The sequence below is a fragment of the Heptranchias perlo genome, chromosome 9, assembly GCF_035084215.1.
Source record: "Heptranchias perlo isolate sHepPer1 chromosome 9, sHepPer1.hap1, whole genome shotgun sequence".
In the NCBI taxonomy this organism is placed as follows: domain Eukaryota; kingdom Metazoa; phylum Chordata; class Chondrichthyes; order Hexanchiformes; family Hexanchidae; genus Heptranchias; species Heptranchias perlo.
The window spans coordinates 14,940,283-14,964,855 of NC_090333.1; the positions used below are offsets into that span (position 1 = coordinate 14,940,283).

Below are 24,573 nucleotides of genomic sequence, written 5' to 3' on the forward strand. Positions count from 1 at the left end.
AAGAATTCCTGCATTATTTATCAGTAAGATGCTGTTGGCTCTTTCTGAATGGATGAGCTGGCAAGGTCTGAATGTCCTTCCTCAACCATATCTATCTTGTGACTGCCCAGAAATGCACACATCTGAGAGAGACAAATAAACTAATTACCAAAGGATTTAATCAGCCCACATAGTTCCATGGCATTTTGTAATTGCACCTCACTGCCACAATAAAACCAATTTCATTCTTTTTTCATCTTTTTCTGACAATTGTTCTCAGCCTCTCATTCTTTCCTGAATCCATTGCTTCTTTGGGTGTGTTGCATTGCCAGGTACCCTCCAATATCTCACTCAAATGGTTATCCTTTATATGTGATCCTTGACTGTGGGCATTCTTGGGCTATTTGATCAGAGGACGCATTATACATGAGCTGATCCCTTCATCAACAAACTGTCACGCGCACGCACACACGCTTCCAGGACAGATGGTACATAGCAATCAGCAATGAAAACTCTGATCAATTTGTTTCTCCTTGACCCAGGTATGTTGAGATCCAGCACTTCGCCCCTACAGTCACCCTAATTCCAAGCAACTAATTTAACGCAGATTGGGGATTACACATGGGGCTTTCCTGGTCTGTATGGCTCACCTACTCACTATTTAAACCCACTGAACCATTGTTGGAGTTTGAAAGCCAATTGTTTAAGTAATTTAAAACAGAGAGCTAAATGTTAGGCAGTGAGTTACTTATGTCACAGCATTGAGACTACCCTGGCCAAAGTCACAAATGACATCTCCTCTGATGGTGAACATGGTGCACTATCCCTCCTTGTCCTTTCCTAACTTTCTACAATATTTGACATGCTTTATCATGCTATCCTTCTGCACTGCCTCTCTCCATTGTCTAGCCCATTGGGACTGCCTTTGCGTGGTTCCACTTCTACATATTCAGATGCACCCAATACATCTCCAGCAATGGCTTCTTTTCCCTTCCCCACACTGTCACCTCCGAGGATCTATCCTTGGCTCCCTCCCTTTCTTCATCTACATGCTGCCCCTCAGTAGCAGCATCCACTGTCACAGGGTTAGCTTCCATATGTAAGCCAATGACACCCAGCTCTACTTGTCGCCCACTTCTCTCAATCCCATAACCCACCTCCAGGCTGTCAGGCTGACATTACATAGAATTACATAAAATTTACGGCGCAGAAACAGGCCATTCGGCTCAACTATGCCGCCATTTATCCTCCACATATGCCTCCTCCCACCCCTCTTCATCTAGCTCTATCAGCATGTCCTACTATTCCTTTTCCCCTCAGGTGCCTATTTAGCTTCCCCTTAAATGCATCTATGCTATTTGCCTCAACTATTCCTTGTGGTAGTGAGTTCCACATTCTTACCACTCTTTAGGTGAAGAAGCTTCTCCTGAATTCCCTATTGGATTTATTGGTGACTACCTTATATGAACGAATCACAACTTCCTTCAGTTTAACATCAGGAAGACTGAAGCCATTGTTCTCAGCACCTGCCATAAACTCTGTTCCCTCGATGCTAATTCCATCTTCCTCCCTAGCCTGTTGCTCAGGTTGAATAAGATGTTGTGAAACCTTGACTTTCTGTTCAACCCTGAGTTGAACTTCAAACCTTACATCCTATTTGTCACCGAGACTGTAAACTTTCATTTCCACAACATTGCTTGTGGCTGTCCCTACCTCACCCATCTGCTGTGGATACCCTTTTCCATGCTTTTGTCATGTCCAGGCTCAATTATTCCAAAACTCTCCTTGTTGGCTTTCCTTTGTTCAAGGTCCATGAACCCCAACCTGTCCAAAATGCAACTACCAGTCCTGTCCTGCACTAAATCATGCTCACCCATCACTTCCATCCTCACTTACACTGGCTCCCTGTTCCTCAATACACTAAATTTAGAATTCTCATCCTCACCTTCAAATCCCTCCAAGGCATCCCTCCACCCTACCCCTGCAACCTCCCTCAAACTTTCCCTCCCTCACTCTTCCGTCGCCTGCCCTTAGCTTCTTGTGCGTCTCCCCCCACCCCCCCCACCACCTTTATTTTGCCCCATCATTCGCGGCAGAGCTTTTAGCCTGCTTTTAGGAATTTGCTCCCTAAACCCCACTCTGCTTCTCCTTTAAAAACCTTCTTAAAACCCATCTTTTTGCCCAGTCCTAAACTCTCCCCTATGCTCGGCATTCCATTTCTCTCAACACCACTCTGAAAAGTGCCGTGGCATGTTTTGTACATTAAAGGCATTATATAAATGCAAATTATTGTTGTTGTTATATTTACTGGTTTATCTCAGTTCATTTTGTGCTTTCATATTACCAGACATAAGCAGACTAGGAGCAGATGTATTCAGTCAAATCTCTTCTGCAGTGACAATTAAGAATACTGTCCACAGCATCTGCTCACAACGTCACTGAAGAGGGCAATTTTTCACAAAATGCCTTCTTTCAGACAGCCTTTTGATAGCAGTCTGAAAGCACAAAACAGTTCAAGAGCGTGGACTCAAACCAGCAATTGCAGAAAACCATTTATAACATTTAGGATTATGTATCCATTCAGAAGATTTCTCTCCCCCTATGAAACACCAGTCAGGTTTGTAGATACATAAAGATGTAAGATTTGAGCTCATCGCCGGGAATTTCTTTGAGTGTTCTCCCCTTTGGCCACTGTAAGTTTGGTGGCAACTCTGTTTACTCATCTAGCCGGAGTTTCGCCCATCTTCCACTGAAGTTACGATGGCCCATTAGGATAAGCCCTAAGGAAATTACAGATGCTGACTGTATTTTCTGCTTTTATTTCAGGTTTTCAGTAGTTGTGGTTTTTCCTTTTTAATTCATCAATTGCACCCATGGGTGCACCAGCATTTGGCATTAGCCAAATTCTGTTTTATTTGTACCACTTATCTCAAACGAAACCTATGTATAAGGAAAAGACTTGCATTTATGTGCCTTTGACTACCTCGGGATATCCCAAAGCACTTCACAGCCAATTAAGTACTTTTTTGCTGTGTAGTTACTGTTGTAATGTGGAAAATGCACAGCCAATTTGCACACAGCAAGCTCCCACAAACAGCAATATGATAATAGCCAGATAACCATGGTTGAGGGATAAATATTGTCCAGGGCACTGGGGAGAATTCCTCTGCTCTTCTTCAAAATAATGCCATGGGATCTTTTACGTCCACCTGAGAGGGCAGACAGGGCCTTGTTTTAACATCTCATCCAAAAGAATGTGCAGCACTTCCTCAGTACTGGACTGGAGTATCAGCCTAGATTTTGTGCTCAAGTCCCTCGAGTGGGACTTGAACCCACAACCTTCTGACTCAGAGGAAAGAGGTTTTTTTTATTCATTCACAGGACGTTGGCGTTGCTGGTAAGGCCAGCATTTATTGACCATCCCTAACTGCTCTTGAGAAGGTGGTGGTGAACCGCCTTCTTGAACCGCTGCAGTCCGTGTGGTGAAGGTTCTCCCACAGTGCTGTTAGGTAGGGAGTTCCAGGATTTTGACCCAGCGACAATGAAGGAATGGCGATATATTTCCAAGTCAGGATGGTGTGTGACTTGGAGGGGAACGTGCAGGTGGTGGTGTTCCCATGCGCCTGCTACCTTTGTCCTTCTAGGTGGTAGAGGTTGCGGGTTTGGGAGGTACTGTCAAAGAAGCCTTGGTGAGTTGCTGCAATGAATCTTGTAAATGGTACATACTGCAGCCACAGTGCGCTGGCGGTGGAGGGAGTGAATGTTTAGGGTGGTGGATGAGGTGCCAATCAAGCGGGCTGCTTTGTCCTGGATGGTGTCGAGCTTCTTGAGTGTTGTTGGAGCTGCACTCATCCAGGCAAGTGGAGAGTATTCCATCACACTCCTGACTTGTGCCTTGTAGATGTTGGAAAGGCTTTGGGGAGTCAGGAGGTGAGTCACTCGCCACAGAATATCTAGCCTCTGACCTGCTCTTATAGTTACACTATTTATGTGGCTGGTCCGATTAAGTTTCTGGTCAATGGTAACCCCCCAGGATGTTGATGGTGGGGGATTAGTGATGGTAATGCCATTGAACATCAAGGGGAGGTGGTTAGACTCTCTCTTGTTGGAGATGGTCATTCCCTGGCACTTGTCTGGCACAAACATTACTTGCCACTTATCAGCTCAAGCCTGGATGTTGTCCAGGTCTTGCTGCATGTGGGCACGGACTGCTTCATTATCTGAGGGGGTTGCGAATGGAACTGAACACTGTGCAATCATCAGCGAACATCCCCACTTCTGACCTTATGAAGGTCATTGATGAAGCTGTCGAAGATGGTCAGGCCTAGGACACTGCCCTGAGGAACTCCTGCAGCAATGTCCTGGAGCTGAGATGTTTGGTCTCCAACAACCACTAACATCTTCCTTTGTGCTAGGTATGACTCCAGCCACTGTAGAGATTTCCCCGAGTCCCATTGACTGCAATTTTACGAGGGCTCCTTGATGCCACACTCGGTCAAATGCTGCCTTGATGTCAAGGGCAGTCACTCTCACCTCACCTCTGGAATTCAGCTCTTTTGTCCATATTTGGACCAAGGCTGTAATGAGGTCTGGAGCCTAGTGGTCCTGACGGAACCCAAACTTAGCAACGGTGAGCAGGTTATTGGTGATTAAGTGCTGCTTGATAGCACTGTCGACGACACCTTCCATCATGTTGTTGATGATTAAGAGTAGACTGATGGGGCGGTAATTGGCCAGATTAGATTTGTCCTGCTTTCTGTGGACAGGTCATACCTGGGCAATTTCCACATTGTCGGGTAGATGCCAGTGTTGTAGTTGTACTGGAACAGCTTGGCTAGAGGCGCAGCTAGTTCAGGAGCACAAGTCTTCAGTACTACAGTCCAGATGTTGTCGGGGCCCATAGCCTCAGCCGTTTCTTGATATCACATGGAGTGAATCGAATTGGCTGAAGACTGGCTTCTGTGATGGTGGAGATATCGGGAGGAGGCCGAGATGGATCAGCCACTCGGCACTTCTGGCTGAAAATGGTTGCAAATGCTTCAGCCTTGTCTTTTGCACTCACGTGCTGGGCTCTGCCATCATTGAGGATGGGGATGTTCACAGAGCCTCCTCCTCCCATTAGTTGTTTAATTGTCCACCACCATTCATGACTGGATGTGGCAGGACTGCAGAGCTTTGATCTGATCCGTTGGTTGTGGAATCGCTTAGCTCTGTCTATAGCATGTATGTAGTCCTGTGTTGTAGCTTCACCAGGTTGGCACCTCATTTTTAGTTACACCTGGTGCTGCTCCTGTACACTCCTCATTGAACAGGGTTGATCACCTGGCTTGATGGTAATGATAGAGCGAGGGATATGCTGGGCCATGAGGTTACAGATTGTGATGGAATGCAATTCTGCTGCTGCCCCACAGCACCTCTTGGATGCCCAGTTTTGAGCTGCTGGATCTGTTCTGAATCTATCCCATTTAGCACAGTGGTAGTGCCACTCAACACAATGGATGGTGTCCTCCGTGTGAAGACGCGACTTTGTTTCCACAAGGACTATGCGGTGGTCACTCCTACCAATACTGTCATGGACAGATGCATCTGTGACAGGTAGATTGGTGAGGATGAAATCAAGTAGGTTTTTCCCTCGTCTTGGTTCTCTCATTACCTGCCGCAGGCCTAGTCTGGCACCTATGTCCTTCAGGAGTTGGCCAGCTGAGTCAGTAGTGGTGCTACAGAGCCACTCTTGGTGATGGACATTGAAGTCCCCCACCCAGAGTACATCCTGCGCCCTGCTTCCTCCAAGTGGTGCTCAACATGGAGGAGTACTGATTCATCAGCTGGGGAGGGCAGTAGGGGTTGTCAGCAGGAGGTTTCCTTGCCCACGTTTAACTTGATGTCATGAGACTTTGTGGGGTCCAGAGTCAATGTGGAGGACTTCCAGGGCCACTCCCTCCACCAGCAGGACAGGACAGACCCAGGGATGGTGATGGAGGAGCCTGGGGCATTGGCTGAAAGGTATGATTCTGTGAGTACGGCCATGTTATGCTGTTGCTTGACTAGTCTGTGGCATAGCTCTCCCAATTTTGGCACAAATCCGCTTTGTCGTGTCCAGTGCCTAAGTGGTCCAATGCTGGGTGGTCCATCTGGTTTTATTCTTATTATGTCTTTTTTTGTAGCAGGATTGTACAACTGAGCGCCTTGCTAGGGCAGTATTTCAGAGGGCAGTCAAGAATCAACCACATTGCTGTGGGTCTGGCGTCACATGTAGGCCAGGCTGGTTTCCTTCCCTAAAGGACATTAGTGAACCAGATGGGTTTTTTACAACAATCTGGTAGTTGCATGGTCACCATTACTGATACTAACTTTTTATTCCAGATTTTTTTATTTTAATTAACTGAATTTAAATTCCCCAGCTGCCATGGTGGGATTTGAATTTGCGTCTCCGGACTACTTACTCCCGATAAGATAACCACTAAGCTACTGTGTATCCACTGAGAGTGCTACCCACTGAGCCAGAGCTGACCCACCAGTAGCTGACACTTACTTAAGAACTGAGGTGGTAAAAATGATCAGATTTATATTGCAACCAATAACCCCCTCCCCAAAAAAAGACAACACTGTACTTGTCTTGAGCCCATTCCCTAGAAGGTACACAGCCTTACCGTGTTTACTAGTGCAGGTGCAGTCCCAAAAAGTTCCTTTAAGTGGCAAAAGTTTATCTAACCTTTGCAAAAAAAACACTGTTGGGCTGACAACAACAACAAAAATATAGTAAATTAAAAAGAGAAAAAAAAAACACGCACATACGCAGCTAGTGATTTGTTGAATGTGTTGGGAGCAGGGATCACATGACGATTAATGCACAGGGAGAGAGAGTGAGCGGGCGGGCACTCCTCAGAGGGCGGAGGTTCACGTTTTAAACACTCGGTTTGTGCCCATCCTCCTTAGGAAAAAAAAAGACAGGAGAGAGTGAGAGAGAGAGAGACGGGAGAATTAAAACAAAAAACTTTTCCGCGCGTTTGAAGAGAGAAGGGGGAAAACAATTTTCTTCCAAGCAGAAACCCCAGAAATTGGGAGTCAATGGATAGTTGACACTTTTTTCTCATGGAATAATTTTAAAAAAAAAATCCCTTCTTGAGTTGTGTGTGTATTTTTTTTTAGGGGGGGGGGTCGGTCGATCGATCGATCGTTGCTGGCAGCCGCCTGGGAGGATGCGCTGAGTTGATTTGGTTTAAGTGTGTGGTGGGGATTTTATATAAATATCAAGCCCACTCTTCCCTCTCCCCGTTCCAACCTCCTGCTCCTCTTCCAATTATTTATTTGGCATCTCGGCACCGCCGCCGTCGGCGGAGAGTCGGCAACTTCTGCGGAGCGACCCAGGCAAGATGGCGGCCGATCCAGTGCAGGTAACCAAGCTCTGTCTGTCTGTCTGTGTCTGTCTGTGTGTGTGTGGGTCTCTGTCTGGGGGTGTGGGGGGCTTTCAGGGTAAGAAATTGAAGGGGTGACACAGGCAACAGACCCTGCTCACTTCAAGAGACTTTCAACTACTTTTAAAATAACCCCCCCCCCCCCCCCCGCCAAGGCTGCAAGTTTACAAGGTACTGGAGCAGCAGCAGCAACAACAACTAAAACAAGAGATCAATCCTTACATTGCCACCCCCCCCCCCCGGCTTATATTTTTCTAATAAATTATTTAGTTAAGTGGGGGTGGTGGGAATCCTCTCCAAAAGTGGAGAGATCTGGGTCGGAGAGAAAACATAGCAACAGTTTTTTGGGGGAAATCAAGGAGGTTTTCCCTGAGTTTTTATTTCCAAAGGGGTTCTCTTTCCCCCCCCCCCCTCTCTCTCTCTGTGTGTGTGTGTGTGTGTATTTGTTGTCTGTCTGTATACAACGTTTTGTTTTTTGGCTTTAGTGCAGTTTTTGATGTGTAGAAATTGAAGTTTGAGTAGTTGAGAGCCCGATCGATCCCGAAGGAGCCCGACCTCCAGGCCTTAAGAGTTTGCTTTAATATCAGCCACTGGAGGAGGGGTGAACGAAGAAAAACTGTTTAATTGTTGTTGGATTCTTGGCCTGCTGCCCACCACCGAGTCTCTCCTTTCTTTAATATCCTTTAATGGAGGCACAGAGCGAGTTTCCAAATTCCTGCTTCGAGAACAGCTTGGTTTCTAACTTAACTGCCTTTAGATCTGCTCCACCCTTAAGGTAGCTGTTGTGGGTAAGTTAGCCACTTTGAAGAGGAAGTGTATTATGTTTGTGTGTGTGGTAAATATATATTAAGATTATCATTTGATTTATTTTGAATTTTGGCAGGAATAGTGTGTTTTATTTTGACTCGTTTATATATTCAAGCTAGTCAGTTTTTAATTAGTGCTCTTGTCATCCCAAATGATTTAGCAGGCAGAGGTTTTGTTTTAGTGAACATGATATCTTTTGTTCTGTACTGCCTGCTTCAATTAGAAGACTGATACTTATTAATGAGTTTTCAGGACTGTGTAGCGCTCTGGCCCTTTGTCAGCTTTGAAAAAACAAAAAATAAATGTTTGTCAAAGGTCAAAAAAATTGAGCAAAGACTAAATGTAATGTCTTTATCTGTACACACATGTATGAATCATTACAGATTGATAAGTACTGAAATCGTGTCCAAGAAAGAATCAGGGAACTACATTTCTAAAAGGATTAGAATGATGTTTCCATTCAGATTTCTGAATGATCTAATATAATTGGAACCTACTCCTTTAGTAAATTCTGCAAATGTACTGTTTAGAAACCTAAATGATGTAAGGTATCATATGTCCTTACAATATATATACACGAGTATAACTCAGTACGAGTGTTACTTTGTAGTAAAACATTCTTTTCCTGTCAGCTGATGATGTTACAATCCAAGTCTAGTGTCATAATCTTGTGGAAAAACACATCTTCCTGTCAGGTGGCACAGAGAGACTCAGATTCTGTATGTATGACAGTTTTTCTTTATTGCAACAGTTAATGGAGGTTGTGACCAGCTGATAATTTACGTAAGTTTTGAGATGTCTGTCATGAATGTGTGTTTCCAGGAACCACTGGAAAAAACACTTCAACGCTACTGACTTACTTCACTATCTTTTATTACATCTCTCAAACTCTACCATATCTCCCAACTCACCATGAGCAGTCGCATGAGAGACCTATCAGTACGTATTTTTTTTAAAAATTGGATGGCTGTGACTGTTGCAGGTTGTCACAAACCCTTGTGGATAGACCCATTAAGTTTGATTTTTGATTTGTCAGCTCAGTGTTGTTGCCTGTATCATGCTCATAACTACTTGTTGGCTATTATATTATTTCAAGATTATGTAATTTTTCAGTTACAAAAGAAAAGTTCTTTTTGAATGATTCCCTATGACTTGTACCGGAGGACATTCAAAGCTCCTTCACATCTTCTGTGATGATATTTGCTTTTGTCCTCGAGAGTTTTGTTGAATCTTTAGATAGTGGCAGACCTCATGTTTCTATAATTGTTGTTTACAGGAATAACCATCATGTCAAGGACTGCTTGGGAATGAAATGGGGACTTTGCTTCCAGCATAAAATACCCCCTCTTCCATTCTCAAATAAAACTATAATAGTAAAATATTGTGTATAAATCTCTTGCCTGCTAAAAACTATCCATGATTTTGTTCTTGTACTTGAGCCTCAGGAAGATGTTATGGGGGTAAATTAACCTCAGGCGGTAGTGAATAATCAGCCTGTTTTACACCCCGCTCCATTTTCTTTTCCATTGAAGTCAATACCCAAGACCAATTTCACCCCGCTGTTACTTTTTTCTGTCAACTTTTTCTCCTCCCCCTCTCTCAAGGTGTCAAATCCTTGTTGATGCATGGCTCCACAGGTACTGTGACCATCCAATACATTGCCCAAGTGGATGTTCTTCATGTATGTGCTTTGACCAGAAGCATTGGCAGGCTATTTATCCATCGAGGGTTGATAGCCTAGCCTTATTCTGTCCTCATCCGATATCCATGTGTGTACTTTTAACAGGTTAACAGATAGTGACCAAGAGCGAGAACCATGGCTATTTCTGCTTCCCTCCCTAATTCTAACATGCCTACCACAGCCCAGGCTAAGAGCTAACTAACACCAACTGGGGATTAAACCGTGGATCATCCTGGCCAGTATAGCTCAGCTACTCACTGCTTCAACTAGCTGACTAATGGGGGAGAACCATAAGACCTGCCATTTTGGTTCTCCCTTGGGACCAATGAGATCTTGTACTGACACCAGTAATGCACATGTTAAGAGTGGCTCCAAAAGAAATCCAGGATCATCCTGGATGCTTGTAAACAATTTTACAACACCAAGTTATAGTCCAACGATTTTATTTGAAATTTACAAGCTTTTGGAGGCTTCCTCCTTCCTCAGGTAAATGTCAGGAACTGACATTTACCTGAGGAAGGAGGAAGCCTCCAAAAGCTTGTAAATTTCAAATAAAATCGTTGGACTATAACTTGGTGTTGTAAAATTGTTTACAATTGTCAACCCCAGTCCATCACCAGCATCTCCACATCCTGGATGCTGATTGGGAGCATAACTGGAGTTCCTTTCTTGATGCAAGAGGGGCCTGATTTAGTGGATCTGTATGGGGCTGAAAGACAAAAATGAGATGAAGGATACTTCTCACCCAAAGGAAATATTTGCTGTTTTTTTTGGTTCAACAATATATTTCTTAATAGTAATACAATGTTCAAAAAAGTGTAGCAACAAGGAACAAACTAGAAATAACAATGCAACCTCAATTAAACAAAGAACAGCCAAGGTCAGTCAAGTGATACAGCAAATATATAAAATTGTAATGCGGTAAATATGCCTCAGTACTCCCTGAAAAATGGCACACCTCAATCAAGAGGTCAAATGCCTAAAAGACATTATTGGTGATGAAAGAAAAGACCCCAGGAAGGATGCTAATAATCTGCAGACAAATTGCATAACCCTAGTGATAGGACAGTGAAGTTCCAATAAGCAGAACAGACGCCTGTCAAATAGAGGAATTAACCCAAAACTGACCTTTAACTTAAAAAGAAGGAATAAGACTGGAAGGGAGGATTCGGGAATTGCAGGAACAGATAGCCTAAATAGGATTGAATGCCTGCTTGCCAGACCAGAGGGATGCTGTAACTGTGGAACCGACACCTATCTGTTGCCATTGTAATGTGGAAGATCCTTAGCAGGTTCATAAGCAGCCCACACTTGCATAATATGAATAGCCTTGCGTACTTTCTTTTCTATTTCATATGAGTCTGGTGGTTGGTAGTGTTGAAAGGAGTGAATGCTGTGATCATACAGAATTTGGACTTCTGACTATGCCAAGGAGTATTACTTGGTGTAATGTAGGAATATACGATGGCGCAAGGAATCCTATATAAAGGATGCTGCATACTGGCAGTTGGATAGCATCATTGAGTGGGTGTTCAGAAGGCAGTGAGAGGGGAGAGGCTTGAGCTGGGTGACTTTGACTGATGGGAGGGAAGGAATGCAAAAAAATAGGAAAGTGGCAAAGCATGACAAGAAAGAGGCAATCTACCACAGGTGGATTAGTTTAGAGACCAGAGAGATGGGGAGGGTGTGGGGAGATGAAAGAAAATATTTTACATGGAGGATATTGGGAGGAACTGAGGTCACTTGCAGGCTTGTAGAAACTGAAGTGTAAGACAGCAGAATGCAAGAAAAGTAACCAGAACTATGCATCAAAAAATTTAGTAGGAAGATGCAAAGGCTAGAAAATGAATTTCAAGGAGAAAACTGAAACACTTGTAGGGAGGGAAGTAATAGCAGAAAATACTTGGGTGGTGTCACTGGAACTTCTAGCAGGATAATAAAGAAATTGAGTGAAAGGGTAAAAACTGATCCAAATTTGTATTTGAATATTGTCTTGCACAATGAAAGTTGTACGAAACAAAGAGTAAGAAATAGACTGGCAAGCATTAAAGCAACCAAAGTAGCCCCAGTTGTCAAACACATTGTAAACAACAATTAGATAATTATGTCTGCTTAAATACAAGTGAAACTCTCCTTATTAGCGATAATAAGGAATGCAACCTTTCATCCACCAGACGTAATGAAAGTCCCTGATTTTTTTCTCTCGCACATATGATAAGCACTGGAATGAAGACAAAAAAAAAGTACAATACAAATAGCATAAATTCAGTTGAACCTATCTTGGGCAATGAGGTTGATGTATGTCAGAGAAGAAGAGATTGTGCAGTCCTCTTAACACCAATGAGGTGTGTGAGCTTTGCCCCAAGAAAATTCTGGCAGATAATGGATGTTTCACTGTAGGTTACCATGACTTGTGTTGTAAAAGGTATTCAGGTTCTATGTCTAGAATTGTACCCTTGCAAATAGGTGGAAGCAGCACTTTATATTGAAATTATTCTTCTATTCACCCCTGCCCCCCATTCTATGTTGTCCTTTAATTCAGTTGCAGTGAGCTACAGAATCTTGGTGGTTTGATGACCTTCATGAACTAGTGCAGCTTTGCCCTTGATGGTTTCTGGTGTTTTCTGAACGTCTTGTGTTAAAGCTTTGTAACACACTTCAATTTAATTGGTTTATCTAGAATTATATATGTGTTCTTTTCCACACGTGGCCCCCCCCTCCCCCCACTCACCCAGCCTCCGCTAATAGTTCTATAAGGAAGATTAGGAGAGTAGTCTGGGTTACTGCCTTACTTGTGGGGAACTGCTCGGCTTCAACTGAAAGCATTTTCTGAATGGCATGGCTGAGATTGGTAAGGAATCGTTGGTGCGAATCGTCATTTTTAAATGGTATTGTGAGCTTTGATGGGTTGTTTGACTGTGGATATTGCAACTGAATGTGATTCTTTCCTTTCCCAATATCCGCACTTACACTTCGGGAATGGAAAGGTGGACGGCAAACAGGAGTTGGAACCCAGGTTCACTTTCCCTCCCCATAGCTATCGTTAAAGCCAATTGTAGTAACACTACCATTGCCTTTGCTGCGAGCTCACTCGGCAAAAACTGAGCATCGAGCCTCGGACTTTCCTGGGCCATCTGATGTACCTGTGACTTGCCATGACACAGTATGTGATTGCTTGCATACTTTTAAAAAAAAAACTTGGTAGTAATGGTGTCATTCGATGGTGGTAAGAGGAAAAACAGCAGGATTATGGAGTTGTGAGCTCCGAGGTCAAAACTGAGAAGCTTTCGAATGGGTGTAAAAAAATGAAAGACTATGTATATATTGTGGACAACCAAAAAAGCAATTTGGGAGCACGTTTAAGGTTGTAACTAACTCAATTCGTATTTGATTGAATTCTCTTGGAGATTATCAAGTCATTCAGAAGCACTTGAGAGTTGAAGTCAGCCATCTGTTGTGTTAAATGTTTGTGTATCTGTAACTTGCTAAAATCTTCACATTACCGTGTTCACTGATACAGTAAAATTCACTTAGCTAAATCAATAAGCTCTTGATGAGGTACATCTTCAAATACAACCAGTGTAGATCTGAGCAAAGAATTGTTGTTTGTAGTTAGAATGCATAATATTTTTTTGTAACTGGTTTTCCTTTCACTATTGAGCTGTGAAGTAATGCTTGTTCTGAATCCCCAAAGAATTTGACTCATATTTCTTGGTACAGACAATCTTATCCAGTAATTCCATATTGAGTGATTGTAGCAACATGGAGGTTCTTAATGAAAATCTCTTGTCTGCATCAGAAATATTCTGTACAGATTTATAGCCACTTCTGTGTTTCAGCTGATAGCATAAATTTGAAAAATTACATTTCTAACTTTTTAAGGGCACTTCTGTAATTGGACAAAATCTTGTGTTTTAATAAGATTTCTGTTCTCCATTCTAGCATAAAACCTGTAGAATTGTTAGTTTAGTGATTTTTTTTTATATCTCATAAAACCTGTGCTAATGCCCGCTGGATTCCCAAAACTTGAGACTTGCTAAAACTGGCTGCTGGGAGGATCAGTTTTTAGCGGGTATTTTGGGCTGTTGCAAGTAGGCAGCCTTTGGGATGGAGAGGGTACGGGTTGCAAACTCAACTCGGGGCCGAAATAAGATGCCAAGGTTGCAAACAATCTGGTTTACCTGGGAGTGGGATGGAATTGGTGGCAAGGGTGTGGAGACTTGGCCTCAGTTTTACATTTGGCTTACAGCCAGCCATATGACAGCTGTACTTGAGGAACCGGCATCGCTAGTGCAACATAAAAGCGTCTTTAGTAACAATGCATAGCTGCTTTTATATTGCAGGAGTCTCGAGCAGCTGGCGGTAATACTGAAGTAAACTTGCTGGCACCTTGGAAGACCTGCTTTTTTTCAATAACTGACTGCCAGTCTGTATGCTGCTAAGTCTGGCTCCCTTATCTTGGGTTTGTAGACCCTGATTTTTTTGTGGAGCCACAAGCCTGTGCTGAGGGTAAAGGAGCTGGATTTTGTAGTGTAAACACTGAGCCAGCTCACTATCTCCCAAAACCTAAATTAAAACGAGGTCCTTATCTACTGTGCATTACTTTGTTCAGTCCATTTTTACTGTGCAAAGCCTGAGTTCATATGTTTTTTATAGGTCATTTCTTCTTCATGTAGCACTATTATTACTGTTTGAATTTCTCAAATCAGGTTTCTGCCCTGCCACAGCGCCTATTGAAAATCATAAATGACATTCTCCGTGATTGTGACCGTGGTGCAATATCTCCCCTTTGCCTTTCTACCATGCCCTTCCTCCTTTCAGCTCAGTGGGTCTATCCTCACTTGGTTCCACTCTGATCTATCCGATCGTAGCCAGAGCATTTCCAGCTGTGGTTTCTTATCCTGCCCTGCGCTCTTGCCTCTAGAGTCCCCCAAGGATCTATGTTTGGGCACTTCCTCATCTATGTGCTGCCCCTTGGTGACGTAATCATCAGCAATGGAGTCAGCTTCTACATGAACACTGACGATCCCCAGCTCTACCTCTCTCAACCCCTTCCACTGCCTCTGTCTTGTCAGACTGCATGTCTGTAGCTTGGATGAGCTACAGTTAAATATTAATAGGCCAAAGCCATCGTCTTCTGCCGCAAACGCCATACCTGTGCTACTGATTCCATTCCCCTCCCAGGGTAAACCAGACTGTTCACAACTTCGGCATCTTATTCAACCCTGAGCTGAATTTCCAACCCCATGTCCTCTCAATCACAGAAGCTGCCTACTTCCATCTCTGTAACATTGCTCACCTCCACCACTACCTCAGCCCACCTGTTACTGAAGCCCTCATCTATCACTTTGTCACCTCTAGACTCGATTATTCAATCCTCACCTGGTTGGCCTCCAACCCTCCACACTCTATAAAATCAACTCACCCAAAACTCTACTGCCTGTGTCATATAGGCTCCAAGTCCGGCTTATCTTTAACCCCTATCCTCATTGGTTCCTGGTCCCCCAACACCTCAAATTTAAAATTCTCATCCTTGTGTTTAGATCCCTTTGCGGCCTTGCCTCTGCCTATCACCATAACCTCCTTGAGCCTTCAGATATTTTTTCTATGTTAAAGGTGCTATACAAATGCAAGTTGTTTTATTATCTAAAAGGAAAAGAATTACTGTTGCTTTTATTTGAATTTTCAATAATTTGCTGGTGTTTGTTTACTAATTCAAAGATCAGTTTGATATTTTTCAATCTCTTAAAATGTGTTGTCTCTTCCTCCATTGCAGTCTATTCTGATTTTGTGCTTACCCAAAGGTTAATGCTGGCATGAGTGGGAATGCCGGTTGATTTACCTTTCCCCTTCCCTTTGGGGACAGTAAGGCATATTCTATCCTTACTGCTATTACCCCATTTACTTTACAGGTTGCCTGCAATGGCAACAGATATCTGGTACTACTTACTTTTACAGTACAGTCTAAGGAGCGAGCAGAAGTATGCTGCACTGTAACATTTAGTTGTGGACGATAGAATTGATTTTATCAACCGGCTGTGCCTGTGCTATTATGGGTATGCACAGACTTGCTGTGACACTGTGGCCACTGCTCTTGTGCAAAATGTAACGTCAGTCTTCCACACATCAGCTGGTGCAGCACTTTTACTAGTGGCAACCTGGAAGACAGTGAAAATAGGTTGCCAGTCTTTAAAACAAAATCTAGCCCCTTTTAGTGGCACAAGATCAACATAAAGGCAGCTCTAATTGTGTAAACTGAACCCAGCAAAGCTGGTACATCCAGACTCCATCAGGAGGGGGTTTCCTTGTGTGCCTTTAACTGCTGGGTACGACTCATGGCAACTACTGGCACCTGTAGGTTGCATCTGCAATTTTCAGTTGTGACTGCAGTTGTCCTAACCCCTCAGTCTGTGTGTAAAGCCAGCAACATGCTTACACCCTGGTATGTGCATTTGTTTTAATGTCATTTTTGTGACTCGAGTAACTCTGCAGATGTGTAGTTACGTTATCAAATCTGCCCATGGTATAAATGAGGCAAATTTAGGCTATATTATGGAACTATTTCCAGTGGAAGCAAAGACCAAGGATCAAACCTGAGACCGTTACCATGTAGTGGTTTTTAAAAATGTATTCTCAGGTTCTCCCTGACTACTAAGAATTTGTAAGTTGATATTCTGATCATTACCTGCACTTAATGGTGTCATATTGAGCCACACAGTTCAAGTAGTTCTCTGATTTGTTCCTTGGGGTTACCCGATCTTCATGTGGGTGCTATACCTCAGTATTTTTGACAGATAAATAATTACTGGTGACCCCTACTATCAAATAGCTCATAACCACTTGCTCGGGTATGAACTTGAAAGGGGCACCAGAGGGCTGTTGCACCTGTGGAGTGGATTATCACCTCCATGAGCGAACGGTTAAATGGGAATTCTGAAGGTAGTTACTATACTGAGCAGATTACTTCCATTTTGTTTTGCTGGTGAAAAATGGGTACATTTGATCATCTAAAGTTCCAGGGAAATAATTAATTTTTTTTTAAAACACCTAGCTTTTTGTCTAGAATGTCCTTCTAGTATCTAACGTGAGAGATAACGTGAAGTACTAATATAAGGAAGATATTAACTCGTGCAGTGCTGAATTTCCTTTCTGCCTTCTAAATTATGAATTTAGAACTTTAAAAAAAATTGCCTTTCTTGCCCAATTATATAATTCACCATAGACACAAAATACTCCTCACCAAAAGTGTCATCGTACCTGCTCTTCCTTATATTCGCTGTGTTGAAATCAAGCACATTTTTATATTGATGTTGGAGGAGGGTTTCTCAAGGGTGCACTTGCAAGCTTCAAGCATCACTCTCTCTCTCTGTTTAGTTGTGGAGATGCCGGTGATGGACTGGGGTTGACAATTGTAAACAATTTTACAACACCAAGTTATAGTCCAACAATTTTTATTTGAAATCTACAAGCTTTCGGAGGCTTCCTCCTTCCTCAGGTAAATGTTTACCTGAGGAAGGAGGAAGCCTCCGAAAGCTTGTAGATTTCAAATAAAAATTGTTGGACTATAACTTGGTGTTGTAAAATTGTTTACAATTGCCTGTTTAGTGTCAGTGTGCTGGCGATCCCTGTTGGAAACTGGTGTGAAAGAGACATTTCTGTACCTTGACTTTTGTTCTTGGGGCCCCATAAAAAGTCTGGTCATCGGTTTTGCAGGAGATGTGAAGTTTTTCTCGTTTTATGTTATGGTGTGTTGTTAATGGAGGGAGGGCTACACGCCCTTGGTTATCACTTGTGGGAGTACCGCATGCCTCTGGCCGATGGTGTGTCATCAGTGTAAATTCATTCTTTCCCACACCCTCAAAGTGAAACTTCTTGCCTTCCTCATAAGGCATTTTTAACATTTTGTGCTTTTATAATTCGGATTTTTGGAGACTGCTATCTGTACTTTAGCTCTCTGCATTTATGTTACTAAAATTGGCTTCCTTATTCAACACATAGAATTAGAAACCCATATTTTCATGGATCTACAATCCTGCTATGCAGTCTCTTGGAATCCAAATTGCCATAGCACTAGCAAAAAAAAAACTTTTACAATCTTCAGGTTTTAAAACCCAAGCTTGGCTTTACCTAATCAATATTTGATTTACCCAATTTTCTCTCCTAAGGTTGTCAATCTTGTTGTCTTGTACTCTGGGCCCTTGATGTCAATTGGAAAAAAAACCTTTGTTACAGATTTCATTAGGGTTGTTTTTGTTTAATCAGTTTCTCAGCCAAATGTAGCCCAGAATCTTTGACTAACTAAACTTAGAAATTAAATTGATGTCTTCTGAATCAAAATGAGTTGTTTTCTTTGAGACGTGCTACTGTTTAGATGGGTGTTGAAAGGTTACTGATACGGAAGAGGCATTACCTTCAATGCCAGACCTATGCTAATGTTTTCATTTGACTATTCGTGTGTTAATTCACAGGTGTAACGCCCTTAACTATGTATATGTTGTAGCTAAATCAGGTATAATGGGGCACCTTTCAGGCTCTTTTATAATGGTACCAATGGGTGTTTGTGGGAGGCCTAGTTTTAAAAAGCAGATCTTCCTGAATGACTGACTGATTTAGCGAACCTGGCAGGTTTTTGTTAGATCTTGCTCAGCAAGTGGCAACTGTGATTCAGAAACCCCCCATTGACACCAATATAAAAGGGCCTTTACTCTGGTGCTTGTTCAGACTTGCTCAGATTTTGGGAGGCTGGCACCTGTTTGCTGATTTCCTGCGTTTGCACTGCTAAGTGCGACTTTTATATCGGTACAGAATCTTACACTCGGTTTTTCACGAGTCTGCGACGAGAGAACTGGATTTAGCACTGTAAATGTGGTAGACCAGCACATGGAACATAGGTGTAGGCCATTCAGCCTCTCGAGTCCGTTCATTCGATTAGATCTGTATCTTAACTCCATCTACCCAGTTTGGTTCCGTAACCCTTAATACCCTGCCTATCAAAAAGCTTTCGATCTCAGTTTTGACATTTTCAATTGACCTAGCTCAACAGCTTTTTTTGTGAGGGGTGTGAGGAGGAGAGGGAGTTCTAGATTTTCACTACCCTTTGGAGGCTGGTCTCCCAGAATCTGAATTGTAAAAGCACCTCCAAGATAAAGTGGTTTTAGAAATTTACAAAGGTGATGGTGTAAAGAACTTCCTGATGTGAATGGTTCAATTACCGTGTGTAAATCTGAGCCATTAGGGGACTGTTTCATCTCTCTATCTCTCCTCAATTATTTTTGTTGTTAAAAATTGAACTAACCACTGACTCCCTGTAACTTACCCAGCTGCATTATATTCGCCTACAGACTGTCTCGGACTGTTTGCCTGTGCTTTGATGTTTGGTACACCGTCAGGTGAGCTTAAGAGTTCTGGTATTTGATATACGCTGCATCACCAGAAGCATTGTGATCAATTGGCACTACTTGATATTTTGTCCCCCCTGGTGTTATAGCTTGTCTTGTTCATTCCCTATTATTAATTTGGGCAGATCGTCATCCCCTTCAAGTATTTGTGATGTCCTTCTCTGGTTTGATCCCCAGCCTATGGTAAGTTAATTGATAATCAGCTGGTGTTAGTTGTGCTGCCCCTACAATCACCTCAGCGCCCATAGGTTGGAAAGAGGAGGAGCAAAATGGCTATGGTTCCCATTCGCAACTGTGATCCAACATGTCCTGTTGAAAGTTGGACATTGGATAAGGACAGGTCCAAGCCCAACCGTGATGTACTCATGTTCAATTCGCCCACACACTTGATCTAGTGGATTCCCGATCACTGCCATTGATACCTGAATAGACTGGTCTTTCCTTGTTGTGCTTGCATGAGAACCTGTCTGTTAAGTGACAACTGCAGTTGACCAACCTTTTGCGGGGGGGGGAGCTGCAATGCACATATTTATAGGTTCCTGTCTTGAAAGCTTTGGCCTTGTTTAGTATTAAAAGTTGGATTTGTGAGCTAATTCTGCCAAAACCAACACTTGTTTGGAAAATGTGGACTCTGAAATAGATTACACACACACCTCAGACCTTGGCCTAAGATATGGATGTGTTTGGAGTGCTAGCCAGTTAACAGGTGCGTAGAAGCTGCTCCTGAATCTCGTGCCTTAAAATGTCTGCAGCTGACCCAGCTGCTTCTTTCCTCCCCTGGCTGTCATTCAGTCTCATGCTTTAATATCTTTGTCTTGGCTACTGTGGGAGGAACCGCTTAAGAATTAAAAAATATGCAAGCACTGTGTGTTCGCTACAAGAGGACAGAATTGGTCAGGGGCATATATTTCCTACTTGCAAATGAGCTGTTGTATAAACCGGATAGATTTGTGAGCTGGCAAGAATGAGTGTTGGATTTGACAAAATTTGCAGATAAATCTACCATTCATTGCTGTAACCCACAGGTTGGCTGTGTGAATTAGGAAAGGTTCTGAATGAGATTCCTGCCAAATTAGGGAGAGTTTATGTGCTGTGAATTCGCACCCACTAAGAACTGGAATGAAACTGCTTGTTCTGATTTGATATAGGACAGTTGTAATTCAGAGACAAGACTTTTTTCTCATCAACCTGGATTTAACCTCAGGTCCCAGAGCCGAAAGGATAGTGTGCTTATCCTGGATTTCTCTTCCCATGCCTCCCCTTTCCCTGTCCCTTTTTATTTTTTTGCATCGTTAGAATTTCTTTCTTGATGGCATTGACACCTTACAATGTACTCCCTGTAATGACTTCAGTGGTAACGAAAATTGGGCCGAGTGTAAAACAGGCTGCCGATTTGCTGTCTCCTGTTTGGTGTTCCGAAGACCAATTTCACCCTCAGTTGATCATAAAGAGCCTTATTTTTCCTCCTTTCCCTTTTTGGGAACACTGTCATTTCTAACCTGGGATCAGAAAACTCAGCACAGATTGGGGATCATACCTGAGGCATTGTGGTTTGTATAGCACTGACATTGCTAACTGAACAATTAGCTCCTCTCCCAGACTGACCTAGATCAGGAGCTTGCCACATGAGGACTTTGGGTTGAATTTTTTTTTCATTTGTTCATGGGATGTGGGCGTCGCTGGCAAGTGCAGAATTTATTGCCCGTCCCTAATTGCCCTTGAGAAGATGATGAGCCGCCTTCTTGAACCGCTGCAGTCCGTGTGGTGAAGGTTCTCCCACAGTGCTGTTAGATAGGGAGTTCCAGGATTTTGACCCAGCAACGACGAAGGAAAGGTGATATATTTCCAAGTCGGGATGGTGTGTGACTTGGAGGGGAGCGGGCAGGTGGTGGTGTTCCCATGTACCTGCTGCTCTTGTCCTCCTAGGTGCATTAGGGTTAGGGTAGAGGTTGCGGGTTCGGGAGGTGCTGTCGAAGAAGCCTTGGCGGGGTTGCTGCAGTGCATCCTGTAGATAGTATACACTGTAGCCACGGTGCGCCGGTGGTGAAGGGAGTGAATGTTTAGGATGGTGGAGGGGGTGCCAATCAAGTGGACTGCTTTGTCCTGGATGCTTTTGAGCTTCTTGAGTGTTGTTGGAGCTGCACTCATCCAGGCAAGTGGAGAGTATTCCATCACACTCCAGACTTGTGTCTTGTAGATGGTGGAAAGGCTATGAGGAGTCAGGAGGTGAGTCACTTGCTGCAGAATATCCAGCCTCTGACCTGCTCTTGCAGCCACTGTATTTATATGGCTGGTCCAATTAAGTTTCTGGTCAACGGTGACCCCCAGGATGTTGATGGTGGGGGATTTGGCGATGGTAATGCCGTTGAATGTCAAGGGGAGGTGGTTAGACTCTCCCTTGTTGGAGATGGTCATTGCCTGGCACTTGTCTGGCGTGAATGTTACTTGCCACTTATGAGCCCAAGCCTGGATGTTGTCCAGGTCTTGCTGCATGCGGGCACGGACTGCTTCATTATCTATGGGGTTGCGAATGGAACTGAACACTGTGCAATCTTCAGCGAACATCCCCATTTCTGACCTTATGATGGAGGGAAGTTCATTGATGAAGCAGCTGAAGATGGTTGAGCCTAGGACACTGCCCTGAGGAACTCCTGCAGCAATGTCCTGGGGCTGAGATGATTGTCCTCCAACAACCACAACCATCTTCCTTTGGGCTAGGTATGACTCCAGCCACTGGAGAGTTTTCCCCCTGATTCCCATTGACTTCAATTTTACTAGGGCTCCTTGGTGCCACACTTGGTCAAATGCTGCCTTGATGTCAAGGGCAGTCACTCTCACCTCACCTCTGGAATTCAGCTCTCTTGTCCATGTTTGGACCAAGGCTGTAACGAAGTCTGGAGCCGAGTGGTCTTGGCAGAACCCAAACCGAGCATCGGTGAGCAGGTTATTGGTGAGTAAGTGCTGCTTGATAGCACTGTCGACGACACCTTCCATCACTTTGCTGATGATTTAGAGTAGACTGATGGGGCTGTATTTGGCCGGATTGGATTTGTCCTGCTTTTTGTGGACAGGACATACCTGGGCAATTTTCCACATTGTCTGGTAGCTGCACTGGAACAGCTTGGCTAGAGGCACAGCTAGTTCTGGAGCACAAGTGTTCAGCACTACAGCCGGGATGTTGTCGGGGCCCATAGTCTTTGCTGTATCCAGTGCACTCAGTTTCTTGATATCACGTGGAGTGAATCGAATTGGCTGAAGACTGGCTTCTGTGATGGTGGGGATATCGGGAGGAAGGCCGAGATGGATCATCCACTCGGCACTTCTGGCTGAAGATGGTTGCAAACGCTTCAGCCTTGTCTTTTGCACTCACGTGCTGGACTCCGCCATCATTGAAGATGGGGATGTTTACAGAGCCTCCTCCTCCCGTTAGTTGTTTAATTGTCCACTACCATTCGTGACTGGATGTGGCAGGACTGCAGAGCTTTGATCTGATCCGTTGGTTGTGGAATCACTTAGCTCTGTCTATAGCATGTTGCTTCCGCTGTTCAGCATGCATGTAGTCCTGGGTTGTAGCTTCACCAGGTTGGCACCTCATTTTTCGGTATGCCTGGTGCTGCTCCTGGCATGCTCTTCTACACTCCTTGAACCAGGGTTGATTCCCTGGCTTGTTGGTAATGGTAGAGTGAGGAATATGCTGGGCCATGAGGTTACAGATTGTGCTGGAATACAATTCTGCTGCTGCTGATAGCCCACAGCGCCTCATAGATGCCCAGTTTTGAGCTGCTCGATCTGTTCTGAATCTATCCCATTTAGCACGGTGATAGTGCCAGACAACATATTGGATAGTGCGAAGACGGGACTTCGTCTCCACAAGGACTGTGCAGTGGTCACTCCTACCAATACTGTCATGGACAGATGCATCTGCGACAGGTAGATTGGTGAGGACGAGGTCAAGTAAGTTTTTCTCTTGTGTTGGTTTGCACACCATCTGCCGCAGGCCCAGTCTAGCAGCTATGTCCTTCAGGACTCTGCCAGCTCGGTCAGTAGTGGTGCTACCGAGCCACTCTTGGTGATGGACATTGAAGTCCCCCACCCAGAGTACATTCTGTGCCCTTGCTACCCTCAGTGCTTCCTCCAAGTTGTGTTCAACATGGAGGAGGACTGATTCATCAGCTGAGGGAGGGCGGTTGGTGGTAATCAGCAGGAGGTTTCCTTGCCCATGTTTGACCTGATGCCATGAGATTTCATGGGTTCTGGAGTCAATGTTGAGGACTCCCAGGGCCACTCCCTCTTGACTGTATATCACTGTACTGCTACCTCTGGTGGGTCTGTCCTGCCGGGGGGACAGGACATACCCAGGGATGGTGATGGAAGAGTCTGGGACGTTGGCTGAAAGATATGATTCTGTAATCATACCTATGTCAGGCTGTTGCTTGACTAGTCTGTGGGACAGCTCGCCCAATTTTGGCACAAGTCCCCAGATGTTGGTGAGGAGGACTTTGCAGGGTCGACTGGGCTTGGTTTGCCTTTGTCGTGTCCGGTGCCTCGTGGTCCGATTCCAGGTGGTCTGTCCGGTTTTATTCTTATTGTGACTCTTTTTCGCGAGATTTTACAGCTGAGTGGCTTGCTAGGCCATTTCAGAGGGTAGTTAAGAATCAACCACATTGCTGTGGGTCTGGAGTCACATTAATGCCGTTGAATGTCATGGGGAGGTGGTTAGACTCTCTCTTGTTGGAGATGGTCATTGCCTGGCACTTGTCTGGCGCGAATGTTACTTGCCACTTATCAGCCCAAGCCTGGATGTTGTCCAGGTCTTGCTGCATGCGGGCATGGACTGCTTCAATATCTGAGGTGTTGCAAATGGAACTGACACTGTGCAATCATCAGCCTATTTCTGACCTTATGATGGAGGGAATGTCATTGATGAAGCAGCTGAAGATGGTTGGGTCTCGGATGCTGCCCTGAGGAACTCCTGCAGCAATGTCCTGGGGCTGAGATGATTGGCCTCCAACAACCACTACCATCTTCCTTTGTGCTAGGTATGACTCCAGCCACTGGATAGTTTTCCCCCTGATTCCCATTGATTTCAATTTGACTAGGGCTCCTTGGTGCCACACTCGGTCAAGTGCTGCCTTGATGTCAAGGGCAGTCACTTTCACCTTACCTCTGGAATTCAGTTCTTTTGTCCATGTTTGGACCAAGGCTGTAATGAGGTCTGGAGCCGAGTGGTCCTGTTCGAACCCAAACTGAGCATCGGTGAGCAGGTTATTGTTGAGTAAGTGCCGCTTGATAG

At 44.1% G+C, this 24,573-nt stretch overlaps 1 protein-coding gene across 2 annotated transcripts in view; it reads left to right on the forward strand.

The window, feature by feature from the left end:
• Positions 1–6,868: 6,868 nt before the first annotated feature.
• Positions 6,869–24,573, forward strand: part of LOC137325138 (serine/threonine-protein kinase N2-like) — a 98,514-nt gene continuing 80,809 nt past the window's right edge. The window contains exon 1 of one of the 2 annotated variants that reach the window (XM_067989886.1): positions 6,869–7,373. In XM_067989886.1, the coding sequence (XP_067845987.1) occupies positions 7,353–7,373 (21 nt within the window). In that variant the 5' untranslated portion in view covers positions 6,869–7,352. Of the gene's footprint in view, positions 7,374–12,645; positions 12,734–24,573 lie in introns of those variants that run through there. The other variant, XM_067989887.1, reaches the window with a different exon arrangement.